Source organism: Phoca vitulina, unplaced genomic scaffold (genome assembly GCF_004348235.1).
Source record: "Phoca vitulina isolate PV1807 unplaced genomic scaffold, GSC_HSeal_1.0 scaffold94, whole genome shotgun sequence".
In the NCBI taxonomy this organism is placed as follows: Eukaryota; Metazoa; Chordata; class Mammalia; order Carnivora; family Phocidae; genus Phoca; species Phoca vitulina.
The window spans coordinates 555,546-583,283 of NW_022589797.1; the positions used below are offsets into that span (position 1 = coordinate 555,546).

Below are 27,738 nucleotides of genomic sequence, written 5' to 3' on the forward strand. Positions count from 1 at the left end.
AGGATCGGGGGTGGGGGGCAGTGAATACAAAAGGTATCTGCTTCTACACACACTGGAGTTCTTCCAAAAAACCAGATTGAATCTACTGGGGTTGTCTGTGTTTTCCTCCCTTTGATTTGCTGGAATCTGCAGCCCCCATCTACAAGACCTCATCAGCTGTCAGTCCTCAGCTGGCTTGACCACCCTCTCTAAGCCTGTGGGTCACTCCACCTGGGATTTCTCTCCAGAGAACTTCTGGCAGTGCTTCGAGCCTTCGGGAGGCAGGGAGAGCCAGTAGGGCTTGGCACCTGCTCTCCAAAAGGCTTCTTAACAAGGCCAAAATGCTTATGCCCATAAGCTGATTCCACCTGCAGGCCTTCTGCCTGCCTGCATGGTGGTATCACAGAGCTCTCTCTATTATCCCAGGTTGCAGTTTGAAAGCACCTGGGGAGGTTGGAGAGTTTGTGCCCACTTCAGGGGCAGGCTGGGTGAGTTCAGAGAGGTACCATGCCTTGCCAGGGGTACACAGCCAACAGGGGAGCAGCTGGGCCTGGCACCTGGTGCTCATGCTCAAGTTCACCTAGCCCCTGGTGCCCGTGGAGAGAAGGAATGGGCTCTGGGCCGTGGAGGCACTCTTGGTCTCCTTGGTGCCCTGGTAGGGCTGCAGATGGCCTTCCTGACCCAGAGACCTTTTTATGGCCCAGAAGAGGCTCTTCCCAGCTGGGACACCAGAGAACCACACTTCAGATTCCAGTACCCCATCTTCCCCTCTCCGTGCTTGACCCGTCCTTCTAGGCGCCAAATCAAATGCTCTGTCTTATAGGAAGCCTGCCCCCGCGCCTCCCCCACCCCTCGCCTCGGGGGCCTCCTCTCTCCCGTGAGCACACCCCAGGGCAGGGCCCCTGGTCTCCCTCGGTCAGAGCGGTGACAGAGTGCTCCCATCCCCTGGTTGCTCCCCTTGGAATCCTCCACCTGCTCTGTCCCTGAATACAGTAGGCGCTCAATGGAGATGGGTGGAGTCCATTTGCATCAGGCACACGCCCCTCCCTACCTTGTCCAGTGCAGAGTCAGCGGCTTAGGGCCCAACTGTGTAATTAAACAGAGCTTCAGCTTGACTTCCATGCCCCCACTCTTTCTTCCAGTATTTGCTCTGGCTCCTTGCTGGAAGACGCCGAGACAATAGCCCTTGTTACCCTCTGTTTGAGTTATTTATTTTTTTCACTTTTCCCTCCTTCCCCTCTCAGGGGACTCGCCTCTCGCCCTCATCCCTCATGTTTTCCCTTTCACTTGACTGTCACTCTCATTGTCCTCCCGGGGCCGGGAACGCGGGGTGACAGGCAAGGGGAGCCCAAACGGGCCAGGGAGGCTGGAAATATAGTCATTAATGGGACCCGTGAAGCCCAGATGTCCTCCCTGAATGCGGGTAATTTGTTTTTAATGAAAAACCACGCGGTGACCCTGAACAAATGAATTTTCTTTATAAGGAGTCTATGTGCAACGGCACAAATAAAGGACCCAAATCAGGGAGACTTAGATCCAGGGTTGAAAGAAAGAGAAAGAAAGAGGGAAGGAGTGGAAAAGAGAGCGAGAGAGATAAAAGAGCGAGGAAGGGAAATTTGAAAATGACAACTGTGTTATCATGTCCTTTTGTCTACAGAGCAATCACAGGTCACAAATGCCTTGGGCATTGTCCCACCAGCACAGGATGCATGACAGTGTGGCCATTTTGAGGTCTTATTCACAACAATGTGAAGAATACGCACCACCATCTGGACAGATCTTTACAATTTACAAGCCTCTTTTGTGTGTCATCTCAGAGGGTCCACACCTTAGTGTGAGGGCAGCACAGTTCGTAGCCCCATTTCACAGAGATGAAAACTGAGGCTTAGGAAAAGTGGTCCGCATCAGGTCACACAACAGGCAGGTGGTCCAGGCCAGACGACAAGAGAAGGACTTTGCAGTTTGGTGTTTGACTATTAGAAACCCTGGGTTAACATCTAGAAGTCGCTTTCTAGAGAAGGGCGCGCCTGAGCAGATCTAGGTAAGGGGAGGTACCGTGGCTGTAGCCAGGAGTCTGGGACTGAGCAAATCCCCACAGCCCCGTGAACTCGCTGTCTGTTGGGGCTTTGTCAATGTGCAGACTTTCTGAGAGCACTGTGAGTGGGGGATTTCTGGAAACAGGACTCCCCAGGAAGAAGCTGGAGACACTTGGGGAAACAGCTGCAAGGGAATCGAACCTGGAGACCAGCCGTGTATCAGCTGCCATTACCCAGGACTTTGTGGTGGGTGTGTGGAGCGGGTAACGGGGGACAGCGGCAAAGGCACTGACTCAGTGGGGGCCCCAGCTGTGGGCCCCACCCCTGGCTTTGGGAGAATCTGCCTGTAGGAAAAGCATGGGAGGCGGTGAGCCCTGGTCTAGATTGGGGTGTGTCCCTGTGGTATGGGGAGGGTTCTGTTCTCACACATTCCTCGCAGAGGGCTGGAGACGGCCTCACACATTCTGTAGCTGCAGCTGCTTCTGTAAACGGACGGACAGGGCCCGACTGAGCCTGAGAAGTCAGCCTGCGAGGGCGCAGATGAGGTCAAGGAAAGCACTTGTTCGGGGTCACACAGCTGATCAGAGGAAGAGCCAGACCAGCCTTCTTGCGGTGGTAGCTGCCTGCCCTGTTGTTCCCACTGGGGAAAAACCAATGCCCCCCGCCTCCCCCACTATCAGTTCTTCACTGAAGCATTGTGTCTCCTGACCTCAGGCAGGCCTGGTATTCCTGGGGTGGGCCCTGGGTGCCCTGGCTTCTAGAACAACCCGAAGCAGGACTCCCACCCCACCTACCCCCACCTTGGCGTGTTCTTCCTGAGCCCACATCTCTCCCCCAGCTCTGGGCCCCAGCCAGCTGGGAGAGAGACAATCCCCGTCCCCGGGCCCATGAGAGCTTCTGCCAGGGACCTGTAGGCCATGCCAAGGTCCCCGGCTCTTCCCGCTCTCTGCTTTCCCCCCAGAGCCAGGCAGCTAGACAAAAAGAAATGATTGTTTTCTTTTCCTGGGTTCAGTTTCCCTCTGGAAGTTGTGACCCAATTAGAAAATCAGACAAATAGAAAAATCTGGCCACGACCCCAGCTGAGGTTATAAAGTCTCTGCTCGCATTTCGGTGTCTGCTTCCCTTGCTCTTCTGCGAGTCCCGGCCGGCTCGGGTTCCCTCGGCCGCGCGGAGCGGACCTTCCTCAGTGCCGTTCTCCTCCGTAATTGATGATTTATTCCCCACTGGCTTCCAAAATGGATTTGAGACAGCTTCTTGACCTTTCAATAACATCAGCCCAAACCTGAAATCCCTGTTCTAAAGTAGGAGGGCGGCTGGTGGGTCGCACGTAGAGGCCCGGGAGTGAAGCTGTGGCTGTGCGCCCCCCTCCGCGAGTGGACTGGTTTTCGACAGGGTCCCACCGTCAAGCCCGTGCTCTGTGCGCAGCTCTGCACCTGGAGCTGCCTCCCTGCACGGCTGGGAGCAGGGAGCTCTTTGCTGGAAACAGTTTCTGTCTGGATGTGTTCCAGAGCGTGCTTCCAAAAACATAGTTTTAATCAAGAAGAAGATCACCAGAAAAACTGGGACAAATTGTGATTTTTGACAGTGGACAATTATAAATGCCGGGAGGGGTTGCCGGGTGCCAGTTGGCAAACAGACGCCTCTGATGAGGTCTTAGATTAATTACCCCACCAGTGAGCGGGCCAGGGGTGCGGTCTCTTAATTGTCCTCACTTGTGGGATGAGTTCTGGTCTTCCTTGCCTCCCTCCCTCCCTTCTTCCCTTGCTTCCTTCCTTCATCAGACAATCCCTCGGCTCTTCCTGGGTGCTGAGCCCAGTTCACAGAGTGGGCACAGAAATAATTGCATTTCTCAAGTCCTTGGAGCATCTACAGGGAGAATCACCCATGTTACCTACCTAGAATGGAAAGAAACCAACTTGATTGTGGCAGGTTTGCGGGATTGCTAGGCCCAGGGACTAAGCAGAGACTCCGGGGGACAAGAAGGTGAGGTTTGGGGGAGGCAGGAGCTGAGGGCTTGCCTGCTGACAGGAAGGGATGCTCTGGCCTGTGGCCAGCCTCCCGAGGAGGGCTCCGAGGGAAGCCTGGCCCCTGGAAATCTTCGTCCCTGAAGTGGGTGCCAGGCCCATGTGTACAAACAGGGGGCTCAGTATTTAGGAGTGGGGAGGAGCAGGGAGCTGCCCTGAATGGCTGCCCGCTTTGGAAATTTCTATGCATTTGTAATAACAAAATTACCATAATTTGCTCGTTAACGCAGCTAGATCAGTCAAGCATTGTTCCATCGCGGGCAGGGAGGCCGCGGCGCCTCTCTCTGCACACACTCCACACCCCAGCCAGCCTGCCAGCCCGTTAGTGCTGGAAATTAGCATGCAAATGGTCCTAATTCGGTGGGCGAGCTGTCAGGCAGCGCCTCTCCGGCCTCGTCTCTGTGAAGGCCCTGACAGCCCGGCTCCAGCGCCGGCCCACCCTCCTCGCTCCAGCCAGGAGGGGCTCCGAGGGGCACCTCCAGACTGACAGCTTGGCGGCCTCCCTCCCTCCGTCAGCGCCATCAGGCCTGGCGGCGGACTCCCCAGGGAGCATGCAGGGCCTGCCACCATGCCGGCTGGCCGAAGGAGGCAAGTAGGCAGGTGGGCTGGTGGGGGAGGCTGGCCAGTGCTCAGGTCCACCAGCCTTGGCTGAACTGGGGCAATGGGGGAGAGTCAGGGTGGAGCTGTGGCCACCCCCCCAACTCAGGGCCTGGTTGGGACACAGGGACCCTCACTGCAGGTGGGTTCTGAGAGTGGGGACTCTGGGGCACCTTCTCCCACATGCACATCCACGAGGGGAAAATTCAAATCCTGCCTTGCTCTCCCTTCTTTGTCTTCCCGATCCGACTTAACACAGGACTCACCCTCCCCATACCTGGAACATCTCTGTCCAAATGATGCATGGAATTCCTTCAGCCATAATGGAGAACTGGGGGAGGCTAGAAGGTGTGTGCTGTGGGCTGGATGCCCTAGAGAGGGATTCCGAACCCTTGGGCCTCAGTCCTGCCTCCAGGTTTACCAGCCTTTGGGGGAAGTCACCTTCCCCTCTCTGGACCTCAGTCTCTGCATCTTTATAGTGGGGGCGTCTTTATGATTGTCCTCCCAGGGCTGCCGGGAGGATAAGAGAGGGAGAAGGCCCTGCTTTATAACAGCAGGTGCCATCTAGTGAGATCCTCTGTATGCTGGTCATTCCCCAACCTGCGTGCCCTTCACAATAACCCCACCAGGTTGGCGTTGATCTTACCCTGTTTCACAGAGGAGGAGGCCGAGGCCTTGGCTCACACAGAGTAACTTGCCCAAGTGGGAGGGCCAGGATAGAGTCCCGTCTTGCTTGCTCCAGAGTCCTTTGAACAGGAGAAGATGCAGAGCCCTGAGAGCCAGATCTGCTTCTGAGAGATGCATAATGACGCCACCTTGCAGGCAACTGGCACTCTTACCGCGCTTGGCACATCCTCAGGACTAAATAAATGTGGGTTGAAGGAAGAGAACCCAGGTGGGCCCAGGTAGGACTGTCTTTGGGCATCTACCGCATCCATCCTTATGTTTCCCTCCTGATCCGTGACAGCAGAATGAAGAAGCTGCTGAGGAGAAAGAAGGGGAGCCACAAGGCTTGAGTTCCCCCATGCTGTTTCTCAGGAGCTTGCTCCCCATGAGCCAGATGCAGCCCCAAGCCAAGAGGCAGGGTTTGGTGAGTGCAGAGCAGGATGGATTTCAGTCCCCACTCAGCTGATCAGCTGGTAGCTCTTATGCAGTGAACAACCCACTCATTCCTCCATGGCAGCCCTGCCCCTTTGTCTGTTTTAAGGGAATCTCACTGGGCCTTTTGAGCCTTCAGATAAACGCAGAGGTCAGAGAGACCCTGAGAAATCCCAAACCCCAGCTGGCTCCTGGCTGTCTGGGGGGCAGAAGAGGGCTCATGAGCCTGAGTCCCTGCTGCATCACGGCCCCACCCACTGCTCGGCACAGAGCCGGGCACAGAGCAGATGCTCAGGAAAGGTTTAGAAGCCACATTTAATAACATGTGGACCAAGAGAGGAAACAAATGTGCAGGTGTGCTGCCTGGGTGAGCTAAAAGTCATCCAGCTTGTAGACCTCAGACCACACGCCTTCAGCCAGCTGTGGCTTTTCCTTTCTGCCTAGTCTTTGGTTTGTTTATTTGGGGCCCAGGGCATGAGCCCAATGGGACTTTAGGGTTCTATGTACCAATCTCTCAATAGCTGCTGTTGGGCTCTTGAAGAGAACAAGTCCTACCAACCACAGGATCCCAGACACAATGAGGACAGCTCAGGGGCACATTCATTCCCACCCTAGAACGCCATCCTGGAGACGCCTGAAATTCCTGGGTGAGACCGGATGGAGGCCTGCAAACTGCATTTCTGCTCTAGGAAGAATTGCCCAGGCTCCCCCTAGTGGAGAATCGGGGTGCAACGCCCTGCGGCATTCCTGGTCAGTGGCAGTACAGGGCAGGAGTGCCTCCGGGCACCACACCCCTTCTCAGTTTCCCCACCGTTGGTACGTGCATACTCGCCTGGAATCCTCATCACAACCCTGTGGGGACCCTTGGTTACCACTTTTGTTACAGACTCAGTGAGAGGAAGGGGCTGGCTCGACATCCGTAGAGCCAGGTACTTTGCACCCAACAGCCCACATCTAGCCTCCTTCCGGAGGCGTCCTTGCCTTTGGCCAGCTGGCCGTCTGCTTGTACGGCCACACAGCCTGGCCCCTCTCCACCTCGTGATGTTAGACTCCAGATGGCCAGGGGGACCACTCTGTAGATAGGTCAGTCTTCCAGTACGTTTGCAGTAGCCTCCTTACTGCCCTCCCCACTGCCGTTCTCAACATGGTCCATTCTCGGCGTAGCGGCCAGCGCAAGTCATTAAAACCTGAGTCAGGACGTGTCCCCATTTTGCTCACTTAGAGTAGGAGCCAAAGTCCTTATATCATCTCCCCCTCCCCACTTCCCTCCTTGACCTCATCTTCTGCCTGCTCCCCTTCACTCTCCTCTGCATCCATACAGACCTCCTCACTGCTCTTCGAACACACCGCCCACACTCGTGCCTCAGGGCCTTTGCATTTGCTGGTCCTTCTGCTTGGAGAGCTCTTCCCACAGATAGTCACACAGTTAATTCTCACTTCCTTCAGCTTATTATTCAAAAGTCACCTTTTTGGTGAAGCCATCCCTACTCACTCTAAAATCTCACCACTTTATGTTTTTTCCTTAACGTATGCTATATACTGTATTTTTAATTATTTGTTTTGTTTGTTGTCTCTTTGTACCACTAGAATACAAGCTCTATGAGGGCAAGGTCTTTTGTCTCTTTTGTTCATGGCTGTATCCTCAGTGTCTAGAACAGTGCCAGGTATTTAGTAGGCCCTCAGTCACTATCTGGTGAATAAGTGGATAGATTATCTGCTGGGTGCCTTTCATCAAGGTAGACACAGGCCAGCTCTCCCCAGCACACCTGTGGTGCTCCCCCACCTAGCTCTGCATTTGCTCCCTTAGGAGGCTTCTCCACTCTTCCTTCCTTGACCCCCAAAGACATCTCCCCTCCTCCCCCATAGCCCCAGGGTGTTCCCCGCAAAGCCGCCTCTCAGCCAGGTCTGTGGGCTGGTCACAGAGGACACAGATGAACATGTCAGTCGAATTTAAGAAGGAAGAGCTCTCCATCAGCAAAGCCAATTCATGGGCGCCTGGGTGGCTCAGTTGGTTAAGCGACTGCCTTCGGCTCAGGTCATGATCCTGGAGTCCCCGGATCGAGTCCTGCATCGGGCTCCCTGCTTGGCGGGGAGTCTGCTTCTCCCTCTGACCCTCCCCCTCTCATGTGCTCTCTCTCTCTCATTCTCTCTCTCTCAAATAAATAAATAAAATCTTTAAAAGAAAAAAAAAAGCAAAGCCAATTCAGGGCTGGCCTACTCACTACACTCCTGGGGAAACTGAGGCCTGCACTGAGGAAAGGCCTTGCTGCAGTGAGTTTGTGGTAAAGAAGAGACGACCCCCGGGTCCTTGGAGTTGTGAGCACTGGCCTGAGGGGAGGTCCTGATTCAGCTCCCTGTACGGAACGAGCACCTGATGGAGCTCACCGAGTCATGGTGGTGGCTGTCATGACCAGCCTGGAGTTCACCCACACCGGCCAGCCCTTCTTTGGGTTCTTAGAGGTTGGCCTCCTTAGGACCTGGGGAGCAGACACTAGTGTGCCCCTGAGGACACTGGGAAACTCCTTTGCGTGTTGGCAGTGCTTCTCAAACTTTACAGCAGACAAGCCACCTGGGGATCATCTTCCAGGGTAGATTCTGGTTCAGTAAGCCCAGAGCAGGGCCCAGGAAGCTGCATTTTTAACAAGCTCCCCAGTGATGCAGATGCGGCTACACTCGAGTAGCTACCCACTGGTTCTTGAACTCACTGCACACTGCAGTCACCTCATAAGTTTGGACACATACTGGTATCTGGCCCCAGCCCAGAGATTCCAGCTGAACCAGCATGGGGTGTGTCCTGGTGTTCTGGGTTTTTCAGAGCTCCCCAGATGATTCTAATAGGCAGCAAGGTTTGAGAACCCCTGGCCTGGGTCACTGCCCATTATTCCTGCCCTGAGGGCAGCTCTGCCCTGGGAAAGCAATACGACTTAAGGAGAAAGGTGTGTGTTGGCACAGTGAGGAAGGGTGAGGAGGTGGGGGGGCGCAGGTATTGGGGGGGTAGGCTGCGGAGTCTGGAGGCCAGTATAGGGGAGAGATAAGAGTGAGCCCGGGGAGCCCTTCCCAGCAGAGAAGCAACCGGGAGAGGTGAAGCAGCTGAATGGCCCCTCAGAGCCCCAGTGTTTGGCTTCGTTCTTAACCCTGACTCTGAGAAATAACTCCCTTCCCCCTCTTCAGCCTCACCTGCCTCTCTACCTGTATCCCCGCACGGGTCCCCAGCCACCCAGGATCCATGTAATTTATGTGTGCGCTGCCCCCTCCCGCAGACTGTGGGCTCTCGGTGGGCAGGGACCGTGTCTGATTCATCTCTGCCGCCCCAGGCCCCGCGTGCTGGGGGTAGGAAAGGTGCGTGGAATTGAGCGGATTCCTTGGGGCGACTGGTGCTCAGGGCCTCTGTGCTACGGAGTTCTCAGCACACAGCAAAGCCTGCGCATCGTGGTAGTAATTGTGAAGGTAAATCTTGTCTGGTGTCCTCGCAAACACTTGGTGAGGCATTCCATAAATATGTCAGCAGCAGCATTAAAATTTGATGGCAGGCGGCTCAGGTGGGGACTAGCACTGTGACTTCCCAGCAAGGTATGACACCGCCACCTCCCTCTCATTAGTCAGCGGCAGGATGCTCAGGCCTCCGCACTGAGCTGCGCCCAGTCAGGGGGAGGGGATTTCTTCCAAAGAGGACCCCTGGCTGCTCTGAGGGACAGGCCAAGGTCTAGGCCACAGAAAAGTAAGTCAGCTTTGGGCTGATGTTGGGCTGAGAGGCAGAGTCCCTGAAGGCTCTGGGAATGTGTCCAGAGGCTAGAGGGCCCCCGAGCTGGAGGAGGCTGGAGCCCCATTTGAGTCTGGGAGCCAATAAGAAGGGCTTTATAGTCAGCCTGGTGGAAATGGTTGATTTGCCCCCAAAAAAGGCCTCATAGAATACTTTAAAGAGGCACGGCATTAGACTCATCATTTAAACAAGCAAAGGGTCCTTTGGACAGGAGTCTGGGATGAAAAAGTATTTAGTGACAGAAAGATTGGAACTCAGTCTTGCCTACTTCCCGCCCCCCCATCATCCATCTGAGGAAACTGAGGCTATGTGAACCTGAAAGAGACATGTTCAAGGTCACACTGTGGTAGAGACAGAATGAGATTAGGGGCCTAACTCGTAAGTTAAAGCTTTCTCTACAATCAAGCATTTGGGGCACTTGTTGAAATAACAGGAAGCTACCTAGAAATACAGTTTTCATTAAAAACAAGCCCAAGTGCATCCATTTTTTCAGCAATCGCACAGAGCATGTGCTATGTGTCAAGGACTGAGTCAAGCACTGAATAGCCCCTCACATTTGTAGAACACTTTTTGATTCACAAAGGACTTCGAAATGCATCAGTATCATTGAGTCCTGCAACTGTTGTGATACCACGTTGTACACGAGGACCTCAGGTTCGGAGAGGTAAAGTGACTTTTCTGAGGCCACTTGGCTACGTTACTGAGGGGCTTAATCAGGGACTGACTGGCCACAGGCCCCTGGGCTCCCCCACCCCTCAGTTACCATCCCTCGCCGCTGCCCGTGCAGAGCATCAGGTCGCCGCTTTACAATTACTTGCAAAAATCATGACATGGTTCCGAGCTGTTAAAGAGTTTCTGGGTTTATTGGGCAGTGTGCTAGGTTAGCCATTGTGTTGTTTGGGGTCTGTGGCCCGTCTCAGGCCAGGACACACTACGTCCTGCTAAACTGGCCTCCTGTTTGGGAGGGGCCAGAGACGGACCTCGTCCCCAGGCTCCCCTCCCTGGCAACAGGGGCAGCACGCCTGGACTCTTCTGAAGGCAGCCAGGGCTGGCTGGAGGGGCACAGGGACAGGCTCCGGGAACCTGCTAAATGATGAAGCTTGAACGTTCACTGAGGCCCACAGCTTAGCCATTTCTTATAAGAAGCCCTCCCAGATACCCCAGCTAGAATAAATTCTAACTTCCTCTCTGCTTCCAAACCTGCCTCACCCTTTTCTCGCACCCGAATCTCTAGTTCTGGGTCTAAGAACCACATAGATGCAGGGAGTTCCTGGAGATCCAGAGCCTGAGACCCACTCGGGGTGCCTAGCACAGAGCTCTGAATGGAGTAGGGCCCCTGTGAATGCTGAATTGAGTAGATTTACCAAAATCCATCACAGGTGTGGGAGCTCGATTCTCTTGGGAGTACAGTTCAATGTTATTCCAACTGAACTGTGTGGAATCAGGAGCCTAACAGTCTAGATCATGGAATGGGGGCTTCTGGCAAGGTCTCTCAAGCAAAACCTTCAGGTTTCCAGACTGAGCATTTTCTGATGGCCACGTGGGTGGTAAGGAAAAAACAACCCTTCCCACTTACCCATCCCAGCTGTGGCCCCAAAGAATGCAGTTTGGTCATGCTCTCTTCTGAGCTGTAACTATCAGCGGGTTTTGCTCTCGCCTTTTAAGAACACAAAAGCAAAACCACAATGACGAAACTTAAACTCTTTTGCAGTGAGCCAGGCTTGGTGCTGTGGTTGTGTGTCAGAGAGGCCCGGTAAGGCCTGGAGGGGGCCCGGCCCCTCAGGAGAGCCCGTGCAGCGCTCCTTTCCCCCCTGTGGGGCCCGCACCCTAGCCCTTGCAACAAACGTGGCCCTTCCCTTTTCAGTGTGCTTTGCTGCCTTTCTCTGTCTCTCTGTCTCATGCTTCTACCAAAGATCGAGAGCCAGAGTTTTAGGAATGCTTTTCCAGCATGATCTCGTGAGCTGTTTCGGTCTGACACCGAAAGGTGCTGGCCAAGCCATGCTCACTGAGTGAGCATGTGCTGTGGCTGGGCCCCAGTGCTGGGGGCAGCCGAGGTTGTCACGAGCTGTCCACCACACGTGGTAGCCTGTCTTGGTTCCCTCAAGGAGGAGCCAGACTCAGCAACAGAGGAATGGAGATAGGGGTCACAACTACCCCCGAGTCTGAGCAGGGGTCTGGGCCATGGGGCTGAGTGCTCAGGGGAAGGTGGGGGAATGCTCTCAGCTGGGACGAGCAGTCCAGAAAGCAGTATTTGAGCTGGGTCTTGACAAGTTGGGAGATTGGACATGAGGAGGAAGAGGAAGGTGGCATTTCAGATGAAGGACACAGCATGAGTGGATGGAGAGGGGCCCCATGGGGCATACGGGGAATGACTGTTGGCCTTTGGGGCAGGGAGGCCGTGGGAGGTGTGGCTCAGAAGCTCGCTGGGACCAGACCCTGTGGGTCCTTGAATGGCACAAGGGGGCTTCTGGTCACTGCCTTGCAGGCTTGTTTCTCACAACTGTGCTGCGTGTGGGCACCCCCGGGGAGGCACACCAGAGACCGGAACTGCCTTGCCCCACACCCATACACACAAGGCACGTGTTTTGCACCCTAGTGAGGCTGCGAGAGCCATTTGCACTTTGCACGTTGTCTTGTCCATTGTGTGCGTAGATGAGGGCATTGGACCAGAACTTTGGAATAATACCACAGCAGGAGAGCAGATTAAAATGGAACCAGAACTGCTCAAAAGGTGCCATAGCATAGCCAGGGGTCTCCAACGGAGACCTATCTACAGGGGCCAGTCTGGTACAGAAAGATGGGAAGTCAGCCTCAGGGGACAAGACAATAGTTGCAGCTCGCTTGCGGCTGATGACACCCTTGCCCCTTGAAAACGCTGCGCTGACCATCAATATGTTTTGATTGGCCCCATGTGACTCGAAGGCCCCAGTTCTTGCCTCTGATGGACGCCAGCTGGTGGGGTCTGGCATGGGCCCCGCGGCCCACGGTGGAGGTGCTGAAGATGCGACAGTAGGGTTGTTTCCCTCGGGTTCCCCAAAGGGTCCTCGCGCTCAGGTTCCCGTGGTTGCAGACGGCAGGAATTGGGCTAAAGGGACAACAGGCTCCTATCTACAAGGGAGCAAGCTGAGGCCCACCGTGGTCACACAACTGCCTCAAGGCGGGTCGGCGGTCTCACGGGGGCCCACCCGGCACCACCGTCCCACTGCGAAGCCCACGGCTCTCTCGAGAAGCAGAAATGAGAGACACATTCTGCATTCGTTCCCTCACTCTTGCCCTCTCTCTCGGTTTTTCTCTTCTCTGTTTTTCTGAAGGCCTTCGTGGCTGGTTTGAGCTGGTGGGAGAAGAGGTTTTTCCCAGGAATGGATCGATGCTGTGTGCCAGGCTGTCCGGGCTGACAGGACTGACCTTTACTGAGTCTGTTCGGGTTTTCCTCTCCCTGTTGGGAGCCCACGGAGGTCTTGCTCTGGAGAGAGGGAGGTTGAGAAGCGGCGGCCTTCCAGGGAGCCCGTCTGGGGGTGGGTGCAGTGAGGGTAGGAAAGGGGAGAGTGTTAGTGCCAGAAGCCATTTGAGGCCCCTTGTTCGAATCTCTGAAGTCACTCAGGCTTTGACAGAGCCCCAGAATCCGGTACGTGTGCACGCAACCCCCACGCACATCTACACTTGTGTATATATGCGTATGTCTGTCTCTGAAGTCACTCAGGCTTTGACAGAGCCCCAGAATCCGGTACGTGTGCACGCAACCCCCACGCACATCTACACTTGTATATATATGCGTATGTCTGTGAGACTTTCCGTATGTTAATTACAGCCGGCATGCATGTATATACATGTATGTTGTACATCTAACACCTAAAATAGTAATATAATATATATGCAATAGTATCTAATATGTATACATTTGAAAGCGGTGTCCTCCCTCTAGCTATGGACGGCCACGCAGAGTGCCCGCTGACTCCGAGCCGTGGCACGTCACACGGTTGTCCAGGACCACGGGGAGGGGCTGGAGAAATCTCACGGCCCTTTTCACATCTTTCCTTCCTCCTCCTCTGCAAAGCTTTGCTCTCAAAGCCCAGCTTCAATCCTTCAGAAATAGAACTTGGCTGGGAAATAGAAAGTCACTTTGAAAGACTTTCCGTATGTTAATTACAGCCGGCCAAGGTCTCGAGCAGAGGTGGGAGCCCACCATCTGCAGATGGGGTCGGCCCCCGGCGAGCTCTGCAAATCCCCATCATCTGGCAGGTGTCGTTTTGGGTTAATTAAGAGCTACACTGAGCCGGTTTACCTGTCACTTCGGAGAATTTTAGGAAACTTCGACTTTCTTGCCATCTCTGAGCTTTTAGCAAAGGAGAAACAAAACATCTCTGATTTCTGACAATTTTCTTGGCCCTGGAATCTCCAGGAAAGCTGCCTTAAAAAAAAAAACTTTTCATTTTAACCAGTCCTTTCTAGTGACCTCACTGATCTTCATCACTCGTTCTTGTATATTTGGAAGACAGCACTGTTCTGGGGAAACCCACCATTTATCCTAAATTTCTTAAGCCTCTGCTTTCTTTCTCAGTCTTCGAGGAAAGAACATACATTCTTCAGCTTTATTCTGTTTTAGCAGCTTTGGAAGGACTTTTGATTTGTGTGTCAGGGGCCTCTCTCAGCAGTCAGGGCTGTGGTCAGAGGGTCTGGGCTGGGAGCAGGAACGACGGGAGTTTTCTCTACCATCAGTGATGAGAAGGCACCAAGTCCTCCCCACACCAGGGTTTGCAAAGATCTGTAACTGTTAAGTCATGTAATCTTCACAAGCTTCAGAAGTAGAGATTTTTTTCTTCCTTCCATTTTACAGATAAGAAAACTGAGGCTCAAGAGGTAAATTCATGTGCCCAAGGCCACCCAGCCTATGAGTGGCAGAGCGTGGCCTGGACCACGGGTCTTGGAGTCTGACTTCAAAGGTCATTCTGTCTCTCCCAGGTAGACAGCTCAGGGCAGGAGTGAAGGGTGGTGCTCACCTGTGGGTGTGGCCCTGGACAGGAGCCTGCAAGGGGGCCAGCCCTCTGTTCTTGGGCCGAGGATGGGGTAGTCTGCCTCCTGTGCCCCAGAGGCCCGTCATGTACCAGCTGCCTGGTCCCACCCCCTGGCTTTTGCTCATGCAGTTGCCCCCCGGGTCCCACCACTGCTTTCCCCGGTGCAGAGAGCCCACCAGAGCCAGCTGGTATCTTCTGGCAGCGTGAGATCAAGTAAGCTGGACTCAAACCCTTATTCCCTGCCTCATGGAAAAGCCCTATGTCCTCCCCAAGATTTCTGCCACGTTTCCAGTGGAGGCTCCCTTTCACACCCTCGGGCTCAGGCTCCCTGACGTCACCCAATGCTCAGGCTCTGTGATCTCTGTTGCTCTTGAGCCACATGCTTTCATCTCAGGCCTGCGGCCACTCAGACACCGCCCTCGGCCACCTCTGATTCCCAGGTAGGAAGAAAACACCAACCGAGTCGGCTTTACCGAATGTATCTGGGATGGTGGCTGGCAGAGAGGGTGATACAGACCCGAGGAGGGACAACTTAAAATGGGAATCCAGACAACCACTTAAATGTTCCTCACCCCCTCCCCTCCCCACACGGTGGCTTGCGCACAGCTCCTGCGTCTGCCCTTTTCTCTTCCTGCCCTTTTCTCCTCCGGTAACAGAACCTCCCAGGATACAGGGCCTTTCTTATGCACAGCACTTGGGTCTCTAAACTCCACCCCTAAACCCAGTAGGGGCTTTCTTTTGCATATGCAAGAACTCAGTGAAAGCTGTACAATTCCTTTCAGGGCCTTCTTGGGTTTTAGAAGAGGCGCTTCTTCCTCCCCTTCTCTCCTGCTTCCTCGGCGTCCTGGGTATGGGGAGAGGGGAGTGCTCTTCTCGGAGTAACATTACCTCGCCTCCCCTCTCACCAATCCTATGATGTAGGCCCATATTCAAGATGAAGAGACTCTGCCCAGAGAGGTTCAATCACTTACCCAAGGCCACACAGCCAGTAGGCAGAGGGCTGAGTGCAGAGCCTTCCACAGGAATGCCTGCAGCCTTCCCTGACCCCTCCCTGCTTTCTGCTCCCACAGCATCATATGGGGAGGGGGGGCCCACCCTGCGGTGCTGACTCCGAGTCTGTTCTCACTGCAGTCCTGGTTTCCCCTTGGGACTGCTCCTTCCCAGGAGGCTGGGGATGGATGACATGTTTTGTTGGTGAGAGTTCCTAGGGGCTTATGTGTGACCAACTCCAGACAGCCCAGGAGCTGTCTCTGAGGAGGGCCCATGTGCTGTCTGTGGACAGTGAGACCAGATGACGGTCTCACTGTCCACTGAGTTACAGCCGCCTGGGCTGGGCTGGCACCCCAATCTGCCTCACAGAAACTTTTCTATTAATGCATCAAGAACAGGTTGCCCAGTTTAAGGGGTTGGTATTTTCGAGAGATGCCAAAAGCATGTGTCGGTTAGTGGAAAGAAACAAGGGGCCCCTGTTGTCCTTTGTGCTGGGCAGACATAAGAGAAGGCGTTGGCTTATTTTTTTTAATTCATCTTTGTGAGTGCAGCTGAGACACAATGTTCCATTAGTTTCTGGCGTGCACCATAGTGGTGCCATAAGTTTATAGATTACAGCGCCGCTCACCTCCAGTGTGGCTCCCATCTGGGAAGCTGTTTACTGTGTGATCTTTGTGTCGGGCCAGCCAGCAGTACTGCATTGTCTCCCAGGCCCCCCGGCCCGCTCGCTTGGACTGTGGCAGCGGTCACCTGGCTGGTTTCCCTGGCCGCAGGCTCACCTTCTCCAGCCTCTCCTCCAGATCCCGGCACTCCCTAGTCTCCCCTGGGTCCCAGCTCTCACGGGAGAAAAGCATAATGTTCTTGCCCCACCCAGTTCTGCTCTGGGGCTTGCCTCTCTGCTGGGCCTCACAGTGCCCCGGCCATGCAGGGGGTCGCACTCTGACCAGTCCCACCCCAGACCTTTGCTTGTGCCTGGGAGATCCTGTCCTTCCTGGCTCACATGCTCCCTGGCACCCCAGAAAGTGCCCCCAGTGCTTTCCCCCCACCTTCTCTTTGTTGGACAGGATTCACTCTTCTAAGTGGCTGTTGTAAGGTTTGAAGGAAAGAAGGTGAATGTTCCTCAGGTGTCATGAGTGTGGTGAATTTAAGCAGGGGAGATGAAGCAGGAGATTGGAGCTTCCAGGCCCGGAGAAGCCAACAGCAGGTGGGACCCGCTGAGCCCCCAAGGACAGGGCCTCCTTCCTTGCTAGAAGCATCATGGCCCCTGAGAAGTGAAATTCAAGCTCTGCTGACAAGAAGGGCCTTTTAAAAAAAAAGAGACAGAGGCCCAAGATGGGAATGCAGTGTCACATAGGCAGAAGGTCCCGGGCTGGCAGGCGGGAGGCCAGCCTCGGAGTCCCCCCACCTTCCTGAGCCTCCATTTCCTCACATAGAAAATGCAGACAGTTACACCCATCTTGTGAGCATCATAGGATCGTCAGGAGAGTTAAAGGAGATTCTGGATGCCAGGGAGGCTTTGGTGAGCAGGATCAGGTCATTGTCATGACTGACATTTGCTGAGCATTCACTGTGTGCCAGGCACTCGGTGTATCACCCGTTCAGTCTTTACAGTGATCACATGCAGTGCGATCTGTTAATTGCTCCTACTTTACTGAGGAGGACACTGAGGCACGGAGAGGCTGAATGATCCGCCCAAGGTCACAGAGTTAGGAAGAGGCAGACTCGGGAATTAAATCCAGGCAGTCTGGTTCCAGAGACCTTGCTCCCAGCCTCTGTGCCAAACTGACTGAGGACCGCTGGGCTCAGTGGTGGCCTGTGGGCTCGAACCTAGGCAGTCTGCTGCTTCCTGGCCACCTCTGGGGTCAGGCTAGGCCAGGTCTCTAGACAGGCAGCCGCCTCGGTATTTGAGGACTGGCCTCCCCACATCTCATGTGCCAAGGACTCCCTACACTAGCTTTCTCTGTGGCACTTCAGATAATCAGCATCCCAGAGTGTCCAGCAGGCGGCCGGACCGCCCCCACGGGTCAGCCTCACGCCCCAAGGTGCTGAAGCTCCCCTTACCCTGAATGCTCGCTCTCCCAGGGCATCTCATGGAACAGGCTGGCTGAGGGTGCCCACAAAGCCCCTACTCAGCACACCAGGCGGGGGGGGGGGGTGTTCCTGGGGATTCTCATCTTCCACCAAGGAGCAGGGTGGTGTTGTGAGTGGGACCCACCAGTGGATCATATAAACTGGGTTGAATCCTGGCAGGCAGCAGGTGCTCAATACCCCCCTGGCTCTCAGTACTAAGAGCAGAAGTAGTGGCAGCCATCGTCTGTGTCCCTGGGTCACTGAGGTGTACCTGGTCATTCATTCAACAGAACTTCTCAGTGCCTGCTAGCTGCCAGGCCCTGTCCTAGACCCTGGGATGGAGACGTGAGTCTGACAGGACTCCCTGCCCCCGTGGAGCTTCCGTCGTACTGGAGGACGCAGAATTAACAAGATAAGCACAAAAAACAAGAGATGTTGGGTCGTGATCAGTTCTATGGAAAAAAATAAAGCAGGAAAGGATGGGGTGGAAGGGGTTTCCATTTTAAATTCGGTGGTCTGGAGATGAAATTGGAGCAAAGCCTAGAAGGAGGTGAGGAAGAGAGCCAGGCACATGTATGTGCAGGAGCATCGTGTATCAGGGAGAGGCAGGCGAGCTACCGGCCATCCACGAACACCGACCGTCTGTTGCGGACGGGGCATTACACGGGGAGCGCGGGGCTGGGGGCGGGGGGCGCACAGGCGCAGAGAGGAATCGGACCCAGACCCGCAGGGCAGACACTCCCACGTCACAGGGGACTCCCATGTAGGTGCTGTGGGGTGCTGCAGGAAACGGAGGGCACCTGAAGCGGGGGCTTCCCAGAGAAAGAGGTATCAGAGATCCAGCTTGGGGACCGGGTGGCGGTGGAAGGTGTAGGGTGGATAACACAGACACGGTTAACTCCAGCTGAATGGACCCAAGACCTGCACTTCCGGGGGCTGGAGATCAAGGAGGCTTCCCGGAAGAGGTGGCCTTGGAGCTGAGCCTGGCAGACAAGCATGATGTTGCTAGACGGAGGAGCAGAGACGGCCTTTGCCAGCACAGCCTTGGGGCCCTGGGTCCAGGCACAGCGCTGTCAGGAAGTACCTCTGATGGGGCAGCCCGGAGCCCTGAGGGGAGGGCGGCTGTCCCCCTGCCCCAGGCTGCGCCGTCTCTCTGATCCCCCTCCCTGCCCCCTAGGAGGAGGAGGCACTGATGGATATGCGGAGGCTGGGCGCCTTCGGCCCAGCACTGTCACCACACTCTCCCTCCCTCCACCAGAACCTGACACCCTGACCACTGAGGCATAAAAAACAGAGAATTGGAAGGCTCAGCCTGTCAGGCTGGGAGTGGCCCCCAGAGAGGCCTGAGGAGGAGCACGTGTGTGTGTGTGTGTGTGTGTGTGTGTGTGTGCACGCTCTGCCTATGGTTGGCTGTAGAAATGGGGAGGAGGCCAGCTGGGCCCAGGGGGTGGGAGCAGCCGGCCCCTCAGGCCTCCTTTATTGTTCCTGCCCTACCTGGTGGAGCCCCAGGGACCCTACATCTGGGCCCGGATGCTGGGGCAAGAGCAGTGCTCCAGGTCCTGCCTTCTGGTTGGTCCTTCTGGAGGCTCCTACCCTTTGGCACCCTTGAGAAGAACCCATGGATGCACGTCGGGGCTGTGGGTGGTCTCCTGGGGCTGCCAGGGAGGGGCCCACCTGCTCTGTAACCAGGGGCCTACAGAGCCACTCACCAGCCAGCTACCAACACAGCCGGGCTCCGGCCCAAACCAGGTGCTCTGGGAATCCCAGCCACAGGGAGGAGACAGGCAGGGTCCTTCCTGCTGCAGAGCCAAGGCGGCAAGGTTTGAGGGCAGGAATTCTGAACTCCTTTCCTGTGACTGGCTGGTGGTAAACAGGCCCTCCTGGGGCTGAAGAAAGAGCACAGGGAAGTGCCAGACGCAAGAAGCAGGGCCCCATGAGCAGCTGGGCCAGAGTGAGCCGTCCTCAAGTCCTACTGTGCCCCCTTTCCCCAACGCCGCCCCTACCCCGGCCCAGCTCGTGGTTTCTGCCTGAGCATCCCCAGCAGCGAACAGCGGCCCCCCTCCCAATGCCTGGAAGGCCCCGACCTTCTGTGCTCTGCTGTGCGCCCCAGCCCTCTGGCCTCCCTTCATCTCAGCGAAGTGCCATCTGCCTTCTCCCGGCATGGACGTGAGCATCTGTCTCACCCTCCCCGTTAGACCCATGCTCCCAGGGCCCCAGGAGCAGCCCCCTCTGGAGTCACAACACAGAAGGCCAGACTAGAGCTGAGGTCACCTTTGGCTTCTCAGTCCAGAGCCACTCAGGAAACACATGGGCAGTGGAATTGAAACCACATTGGGGTACTGGAGTGCCTCAGTCAGGGCGGAGAGCCAGGCCGGCTGCCACTTTGAACTTGGATCAAGGTCATTTTGTGAGAGACCCTGGGCATCAGTTTTCTCACCTGTAAAATGGTCCAATAACCCCCGGGAACACCTGGCACATGGTAGTTTCATGGTATGCATGTTGGAGGCTGGGATTCACTCCCTCTGCTAAAAAATGTTACAGGAGGAAATACAAGGCCGGTGTTAGCCATCCACTTGATTAAGGACGTGGGCCAGGCTTGCCTTTATTGGTTATGAGAAGCACCTGCAGTTCATGAGGCAAACGCCACTGGCATTTTCCAAACCTGACCTGACATTTGGTTCCTGTTTCTCTCCCGCCCCCCACATGCAGGGAGTGAGTTTTCTGGGAGCCCCTACAGCCACCCTCAGTATCCCTCGTACAACGACTCCTGGAGGTTCCCCAACCCGGGGCTGCTCGGTGAGTACTGGTGGAGGCCCTGTCGGGCCCCTGGGCCATCAGCCGCCCCATTAGGACCCCTCTTTGGGCCAGGGTCCCTTGGCAGCCTGAGGTATAGTCCCTGAGTGGGGGTGGGTAGCTTGCCTCAGGTACCTGCCATCCGGGAGTTGTGATGGGAGCCTCGGACAGGAAACACCACTCCAGCTCCGCTCGAGCCCTCGTCCCTCACCCAGATGTTTTGGTGGATAAGGGAAAATGGCAGAGAAGGGAAACAGAGAAAAGGGGGCATTGAAGGAATAGGGGGAGCGTAGGAAAAGTGCCTTCCCGGGAGTAACATATTTCTTAACAATCATTGAATCTTCCGGTGAGAAATCTCTAAGAGGCAACAAGGAGGCAGCAAGTTGGCAAGAGCCAACTTGGATTGATTGGTAGCATCTACCTGTCTTGATACGGACTCTGCAGCTTAGTGATTGATTAGTGATGCCTGCCATGGACATCAGCAGAGCTCCATTGGCAAGTTGATTGCCGTGTGCCTGAAGGCCTTCTGCATCCTTCCAGTCCCAGCTCAGCGGGCACCCAACCTCTACCCAGGCCTCAGGCTGGCATATTATCCATTGTTGGGGCCAGCCTGATCTGTGTACATCATCAAAGATATTTGGGCCACTCCAAAGACCAAGCAGGGATAACTCGGCCCTTAAAAGGCCAAGGAGAACCTTTTGTTTTGTTGAAATGAACTGACATAAAAGCAGCTGGTGAGTGATAATGGGAGCTGAAGGTTCTGGAGCATGAGGCAGGGGCCCAGGGCTCACAGATGTCACTCACCACCCGGGGGCAGAGCTAGTCAATGAGCCTGCACACGGATGGCCCCAGCAGTCAGCTGAGGAATTCCTACACAGGTTGGGACAAGGCTCAGAGCCCACCCAGGTTTGTCTGCCCAGCTTAACAAGGCCAGCTTAAGTAAGAGCCTATTAATTCCTGGATCCGGAATTTATTTTAGGACTGGGAAACAGACTTCACCAGAAAAGCAAGAACTTGGTCCCTTCAAACTCAAGTTGCCAGGTCATGGGTCTGTGATTAGGTGACTAAGCAGACGTGTCTGACAAGACACCATCCCTTCCTGGCTACCACCCTTCCGTGCACTTGGGCCTCAAGCTGCCCCCAGCTGCCCCGAGCATTCTGGCGTGTCATGCAAAACTTGCGGGTACAATAAAGAAGGATGCCAGTTAGTACTCCAGGTCCCTATGCCTGCAGATTTCATTTTATAGGAGACTAGGATCATACTACCTGTGGCCTCCTGGATGGGCTGATCTGTGGACTTTTTTGGTTGTGGCAAAAATAAATTCTAAGTATTGGACCACATCTCCACTTACCTAATGCTTTTCCTGAAACAGCCCCTCTGAGAGGCCCTGGTCTCTGAGATGGCCCAGCTGTCAGCCCTAGGAGGCAAAGGCTAATCACAGTCTCCTTGAACCAGAGTCTTTCAGAGGGGTAGGGGCAGAGCGCTGGGTCTGGAGCCCGAGCGGGTGGCAAAGGGAGGGTGGGGCTAGGCGGCATCTGGGGCCTTTGCTGTTCAGCTGGAGTGAAGGCAGTTCACATCCCTGGGTGTTAGGCGTGGGCTGTGTGCCTGGTATGGAAAGATGTGGACTCTGTCTCAGGGAGCCTCCAGGCTGGGGGTGAGGGAGCCCCAGGCAAGGCTGTCCATGCTGGGAGGGTGCTCAGGGCCTTGAGAGGAGACCAGAGCTGGTACAGAGGAACTCTGTCCATCTAAATGAGTACCTGCTCATTGTGTGGGCGCTGGGCAAAACTCTTCACGTGGGTTACCTTTACTTTATCAACAGCTATTATCTCCATTATACAGATGGAGACAGTGAGACTCAGGAAGGGTAATTAACTTACCTGAGGTCACACAGCATGCAGGTGGCAGAATGAGGACTCAAACTCAGATTGCCCCAACCCCAGAGTATGATGTGGTACTCTTACTCTCCCTGACCAATTAAGTCTGAACAGCCAGGAAAAGAGGCCTCATCCCTCCATAGAAGTCTTGAGGGGCCTGAATACTCAGACCATGTATGTGTTGAGAACAGCTCTGATCAATTTTTGAAAGCCAGGTTATTGTATTTATCTGCCAGACTTTCTGTTGCAAACCACAGAATCCACTCTGGCTGGCTGAAGCAGAAAACCAGTTTATTAAGGGATATTACAGGCTTCCAGAATCTCCAGGAGGACCAAAGAGGCAGGTGTGGGACACACGGCCGGGAACATCACCCAGCCACACCACCAGGGCTGCCGGAGCCCTCCTGCTGTTACCAGTTGGCTCTCTGCTCTCTGCTGCCACTCTGGCCAGGGTGCGGGAGAGCTCGGCCCCGCCGCCCCCAGAGCTGGGCGCCTCTGCCGTCCTAGCCCACCCACTTCCTCCTGCTGCCTCCTTCCCGATCCAAGTCACATGCAAGAGGCTCTAACAGGCTGAGCCCAGGGGACACACTTGTGCCCTAGCAGCAAGTGGAATGGGAGAACGAGTTCATTCAAAGAGGCGGGCCTCCCACCACAGGACACCCTGCAAACACAGGAAAAGTCGAAAACAACGTTGGGTAGTTACAAACATGAGAAATGGCCCCTGCACTTCCCAAGTCTGTAACCTGGGGAATCATAGGTCATCCCCCAATCGGGGCCTCAGTTGCCTCGAGTGTAAGATGAGGATAATTGCCACTGGCAGCTTCGTTCAGGCAAGAGCTGAATATGACACTCTCCTGAGGCCCACAGCCCTGAATAAGCAGTGATCCCACTTTCTTGAAGATGAGTGAGATGCCAGACTCACTCTGTCATAGTCTTGCAAATAAGTTCCAGGCCCATCATGTCTACCAGACTGCCCTTTACCCAGAGTGTCTTCAGGCCGTTAACTAAAAGAATCCCACTGGACCAGAGAAGCAGACTGATTCTTTCTGGGGAAGGTACCAGGGGTGGGGAAAGCTGCTCTGAGGCTCCTTGGTGCTCCTGCTAGATCAGTGGGAGCTGCAGAAACAGGTGAGACCCTACACACACACACACACACACACACACACACACACACTCTCTCTCTCTCTCTCTCTCTCTCTCTCTCTCTCTCTCTCTCTCTCTCCCCCCTTCCCCCTGTGTGCTCACACGCAGCGCCCGCACCCCAGCCAGCCTGGTTGAAGTCCCCTTCGCAGAAACACCGCCCCGCCAGGCTGGGCAGTGCCGCCCTAGTGAGGCTGCGCACTGACCTCTCAGGAGAACGCCCCTCCCGCTGAGCCTCCCGTGCCGGTGCGGCCTGCACGTTATGCACACAAGGCCCACCAGGGCACAGCGAGCAGGCCGGGAGGGCACGCAGGCAGGAGGGATGGGCAGGAAAGCAGTGGTCAATCAGGATTAGAAAGGGTGTGCCCGTGGCCACTCCAAGGGGATGAGGAGTGAGCGGGAGCCTGGAAGGACTGTGTCAAGAAGCAAACTGATGATACTGTGAATTAGGAAAAATGACAGAAGAAAAGGACAAGTTTATTCTAGATGGAGGTCTAATGGGCACCAGAGTGCTTTGTAAGGTGATGTGTTCCTTTCTCATGGTAAATGCAAGCATTTTTGATTTTTCGGGACAGGCTGGCCAAGAGATTAGGCTTTGGAAGGGGAGTGAGTCAGAGCCGAGCGGGGGGTGGGGGGCAGGTGACAGGTGGCCTGTTGGGAACTCGGAGGGCTGAGCTGGGATCCTCCCAGGAGCCTTACTTCTATTTGCTGCCCCTGGAGGCCCCTTTGTGAGGGCAGTCCCTGCGGTTTTCCCGCTCCTGTGCCATGCCCAGGCCTGCAGGGATGTCCCCACCACAGACACACACACATTCCTCTCTCCTGGGCTCATCTGAAGGCAGGATGCAGGGCTGGTACTGCAGATTCTCTGTGGGTGACTGTCCTAATGCTGTCCCCATCCCAGAAGAAAGAGCAGAGGAGGCTGGCTGACAGGTATCTCTGAGCCAGGGCTCCAACTAGGAAGGTGACAGAGGAGGCCACAGAGAAAGCCATCTCTGGGAAGACTTAGGCATGGGATTGCTGCCTCTGCCTTCTGGAACAGCACGGCGAGGCATTTCCCGCTCCTCCTCCATTGTCATTGCTGCCTGAGCCATACTCCCTCCCGGGGGGGTGGGGGGATGGGAGGGGAAAGGGAGGAAGTAGTGTGTCTGTTCATTGGGACTGGGTTTGGAGGGCCAGTGGCACGTGCTGAAGTGCCTCCCCCATCCTGCCCTCTAGATTACATACTAGCTGTGTGATCTTGGGGAAGCTACTTAGTCTCTCTGTGCCTCAGCTTCCTCATCTGCTACATGGGGACGATACTAGTTCCTACCTGGTGGAATTGTTTTGGAAATGGAAAGCGTGAATAGCTGTAAGTGACTTAGAAAACTGTCAATTTCCAAAGCACTTTCACATCCTTGTCTCATGGTGCCCTCATATGGCCCCATTGTGACCCCCCCTTTTACAGATGAGAAAACTGAGACTCAGAAGCCACTTGTTCAAGGTCACTCAGCCAAGAGTGATAGAGTCCAGGCCTTGGTGCTCAGTTATGGTATCTGGGAGAATCACAAATAAGTATGAGTCCACCCCCCCCGGGAATTAAGCAGCTCACTATTCCCACCCCAAGAGATGCATGGTCCAGTGGCTACCAGGGCCCCCACCGCTGTCCACCTGGATAAACACAGCCCCCCAGCGTTGGGTAGACTGCGCTGTGGTGGGAAGAGTCCTGAATGCAGGCCAGGCTCTGGCACTGAGAGGCCCTGGGGCTTTGGGCACTTGGTGTTGGTTTGTTGAGCCTCGTTTCCTCACCTGTAAAAGGAGGCAACGGCCTAGCATCTCTAAGCTTTGTGGTTCTGAGAGTCTGCTGGTCTCCCTGAGCCGCCCAGACTCTTTCATCCCTGGAGAGGAGTTTTGGCACAACGTAGGCCTCCTGGAGGCCTCGTCTGAAGCAGGTAGTCCCAGAATGAAGCCTTGAGACAGTGGGAGGAACCCAGCTTGGCTCTCACCCTGGCTCTGTCTGGAGGTCACAGGCCGCAGGGCTCCACCTTGCAATTTTCCCATGGTCTCCCATACCTCAGGCTCCCCATGTCTGTCTCTTCCTGTCCTTCAAACCCAGCCCAACCCACATCCTCCAGGAAACCTGACTCTGCCAGAATCATCTTGCATTCCCCAGAGCTCTTTTTTCAGAGCTCTAATCCCCCTGCTGACTCTGAACATTGGTCTGTGAGGTTTGTGATTATTGCCCCTTGCTGTCCCCAATAGGGCCAGAAAAGAAATGAGTGAATGGGCAGGGGTCTCCGCTACTGTTTGTTTACTCAATGCTGCTGTGCATTTACTCATCCAGCCTGGCTGTGAGCACGTGCCACGTGCCGGGCGACAGACTGGGGACTGACGACAGACACCGGGAAGAGCAGAGCCCAGCCCCCTCCTATGTGGGGCTCTCTGTCCAGGGGCAGGGTGGGGGGAAGAAGCAGTAAAAGAGGTGATTGGAGCCCCTGGTCCAGGCTGCAGAGGAGGGTGAGCTCAGGGCGGGGGGGGGGCTGCAGGAAGAAGCACAGAAAGAGGCAGAGAGGCACGAGAGGAGGATAAAGTGGGCTAACTCCCCTGCCCTGGAGGTTGAGATGAGACAACACGTGAAAGAGCGGTGCGAGGCCGAAGAAGTGCTTCTCCGCAGGTAGTTGCTATTAGCATGAGGGTATCCTTGAGACCTCTGCAGGGTCCGAGTTCACTGGAGTGTGGTGTGTGCGTGGTATGGTGGGGGAGCAGTGGGTGGGTGGGGGGAAATCCCAAGAGGTGGGCAGAGCTAGGTCACGAAGTATCCACAGGGCAAACTAAGAAGTGATGGCTTTTCACCCTCTAGGTCAGAAGTCGGCAAACTCGTTCTGCCAAGGGCTGGATGGTAAATATTTGGGGCCGTGCAGGCAGCTGTAGTAGCATGAGAGCACCCACAGACAGCACAGAGTCAAGTGGGCCAGGCTGAGTTCCAGTAAAACGTTATTGACTGAAACGGGCAGCAGGGAGGATTTCACCCGAGGGCCCCAGTCTGCCTAGCCCAGCTCCAGGTGGGGAGGAGGCCTTGAAATCTTGTGAGCAGGAAGCCACCCTGATTAGGTTTGCAATTGGGGGAACAGACTGGGACAGAGATCTTGGTGGCCTGGGAGGAAGGGGAGGAGGAGGGGGACCCTGGTGGAAAGGGGACCCCATGTATGGGGTGGCAGGCACAAGGTCCCCCTCGAACCGCCGTGCCCTCTTCTGTCTCTCCCAGGCTCCCCGTACTATTACAGCGCCGCGGCCCGAGGAGCCGCCCCGCCTGCAGCCGCCGCTGCCTACGACCGTCACTGACCCTCGGAGCCAGGTGGGCGCCAAGCACTTGCAACACATATCACTGAGGGCGATAGCCTCTCAGCCCCTCCGAAGCCAGCAGAGGGGCCCAATGAGACCATCCCCCAGCAATCCTCTCTCGCCTGAAACCCCCCTCCCAACCTTTTCCTGCCAGGGAACTGGGGTTCTATGGTAAGGCTGTTGGACTTCTAGACACACGTCCATTTCTAAGAGTCAATCAGTGTGCTTCTCCCAACAGCAACTGGGTGTCTGCAAAGCCACAGACTATTCTGCAGACAACTGTAGCCCCAGCCTAGCCTGCCGGACCCCAGCTGTCTGACCATCCACCTGTCTTCCTGCCCCAGGCCTGGGAAGGAGAGCTTGTTTTTGTCACTTCAACAGCACCCGTGTAAATACCTTCTTGCTTTTTTGTGGGCGTGAGGGTCCAGCTGAGCAGACTGCCCACCCATTATGCATCCAATATTCCCGATGTGTCACAGGACATCTTAGACCTGTGTGCAGAGCATCCCCTCTGTCTTGGCTGCCCCCCCATAGGTGGGCTTGGAGTTGTCCTTGAGACTAAGGATGCCCACCTCAGGTCCCAGCCTCCTGCTCATTGCTACTTCTTTAACGTCTGGACTAGGAGTCTCATTGGGCTGGTTATGCTTCAAGCTTGCCCCCTGAGACCCCTCCTCAGGAGAAACACACTGGAGAGATGCCCTGGCTTCCTGGCTCCATTTTCCTGGACCCTGTGCAGGGTGAGCGGCTCTTTTCCATATCAAAGGACTCAAAGAGAACAAAGGACTGTCTGGGAGATTCCTCAGCTAGGATTCTAAAGATGCTGTCCAAGGTGCTGACTGCATTGTGGACTTTGAATGCTGGGGCTGGACAGGACTCAGAAGACCATAGTCCAAGGCAGGGACTCCCAAGCCCCTGGAACCACTGAACTGAACTGGGATGTGTTTTCTGAGGCGTGCCCAGGCTCATATCACACTGGACACCCACCATGGACATTTCTCCCACCCTCCAGGATGCCAGAAAGTGGATTCTGGGCAAGCCTGTTCCTG

At 55.3% G+C, this 27,738-nt stretch overlaps 1 protein-coding gene across 1 annotated transcript in view; it reads left to right on the forward strand.

Annotated features, from left to right (window-relative positions):
* PAX5 (paired box 5) overlaps positions 1-27,135 on the forward strand; it is a 181,813-nt gene extending 154,678 nt beyond the window's left edge. Inside the window, exons 9-10 of the mRNA XM_032396898.1 lie at positions 20,276-20,362; positions 26,616-27,135. Coding sequence (XP_032252789.1) covers positions 20,276-20,362; positions 26,616-26,692 — 164 coding nt within the window. The 3' untranslated portion in view covers positions 26,693-27,135. The remainder of the gene's footprint in view (positions 1-20,275; positions 20,363-26,615) is intronic.
* The last annotated feature ends 603 nt before the right edge of the window (positions 27,136-27,738 follow it).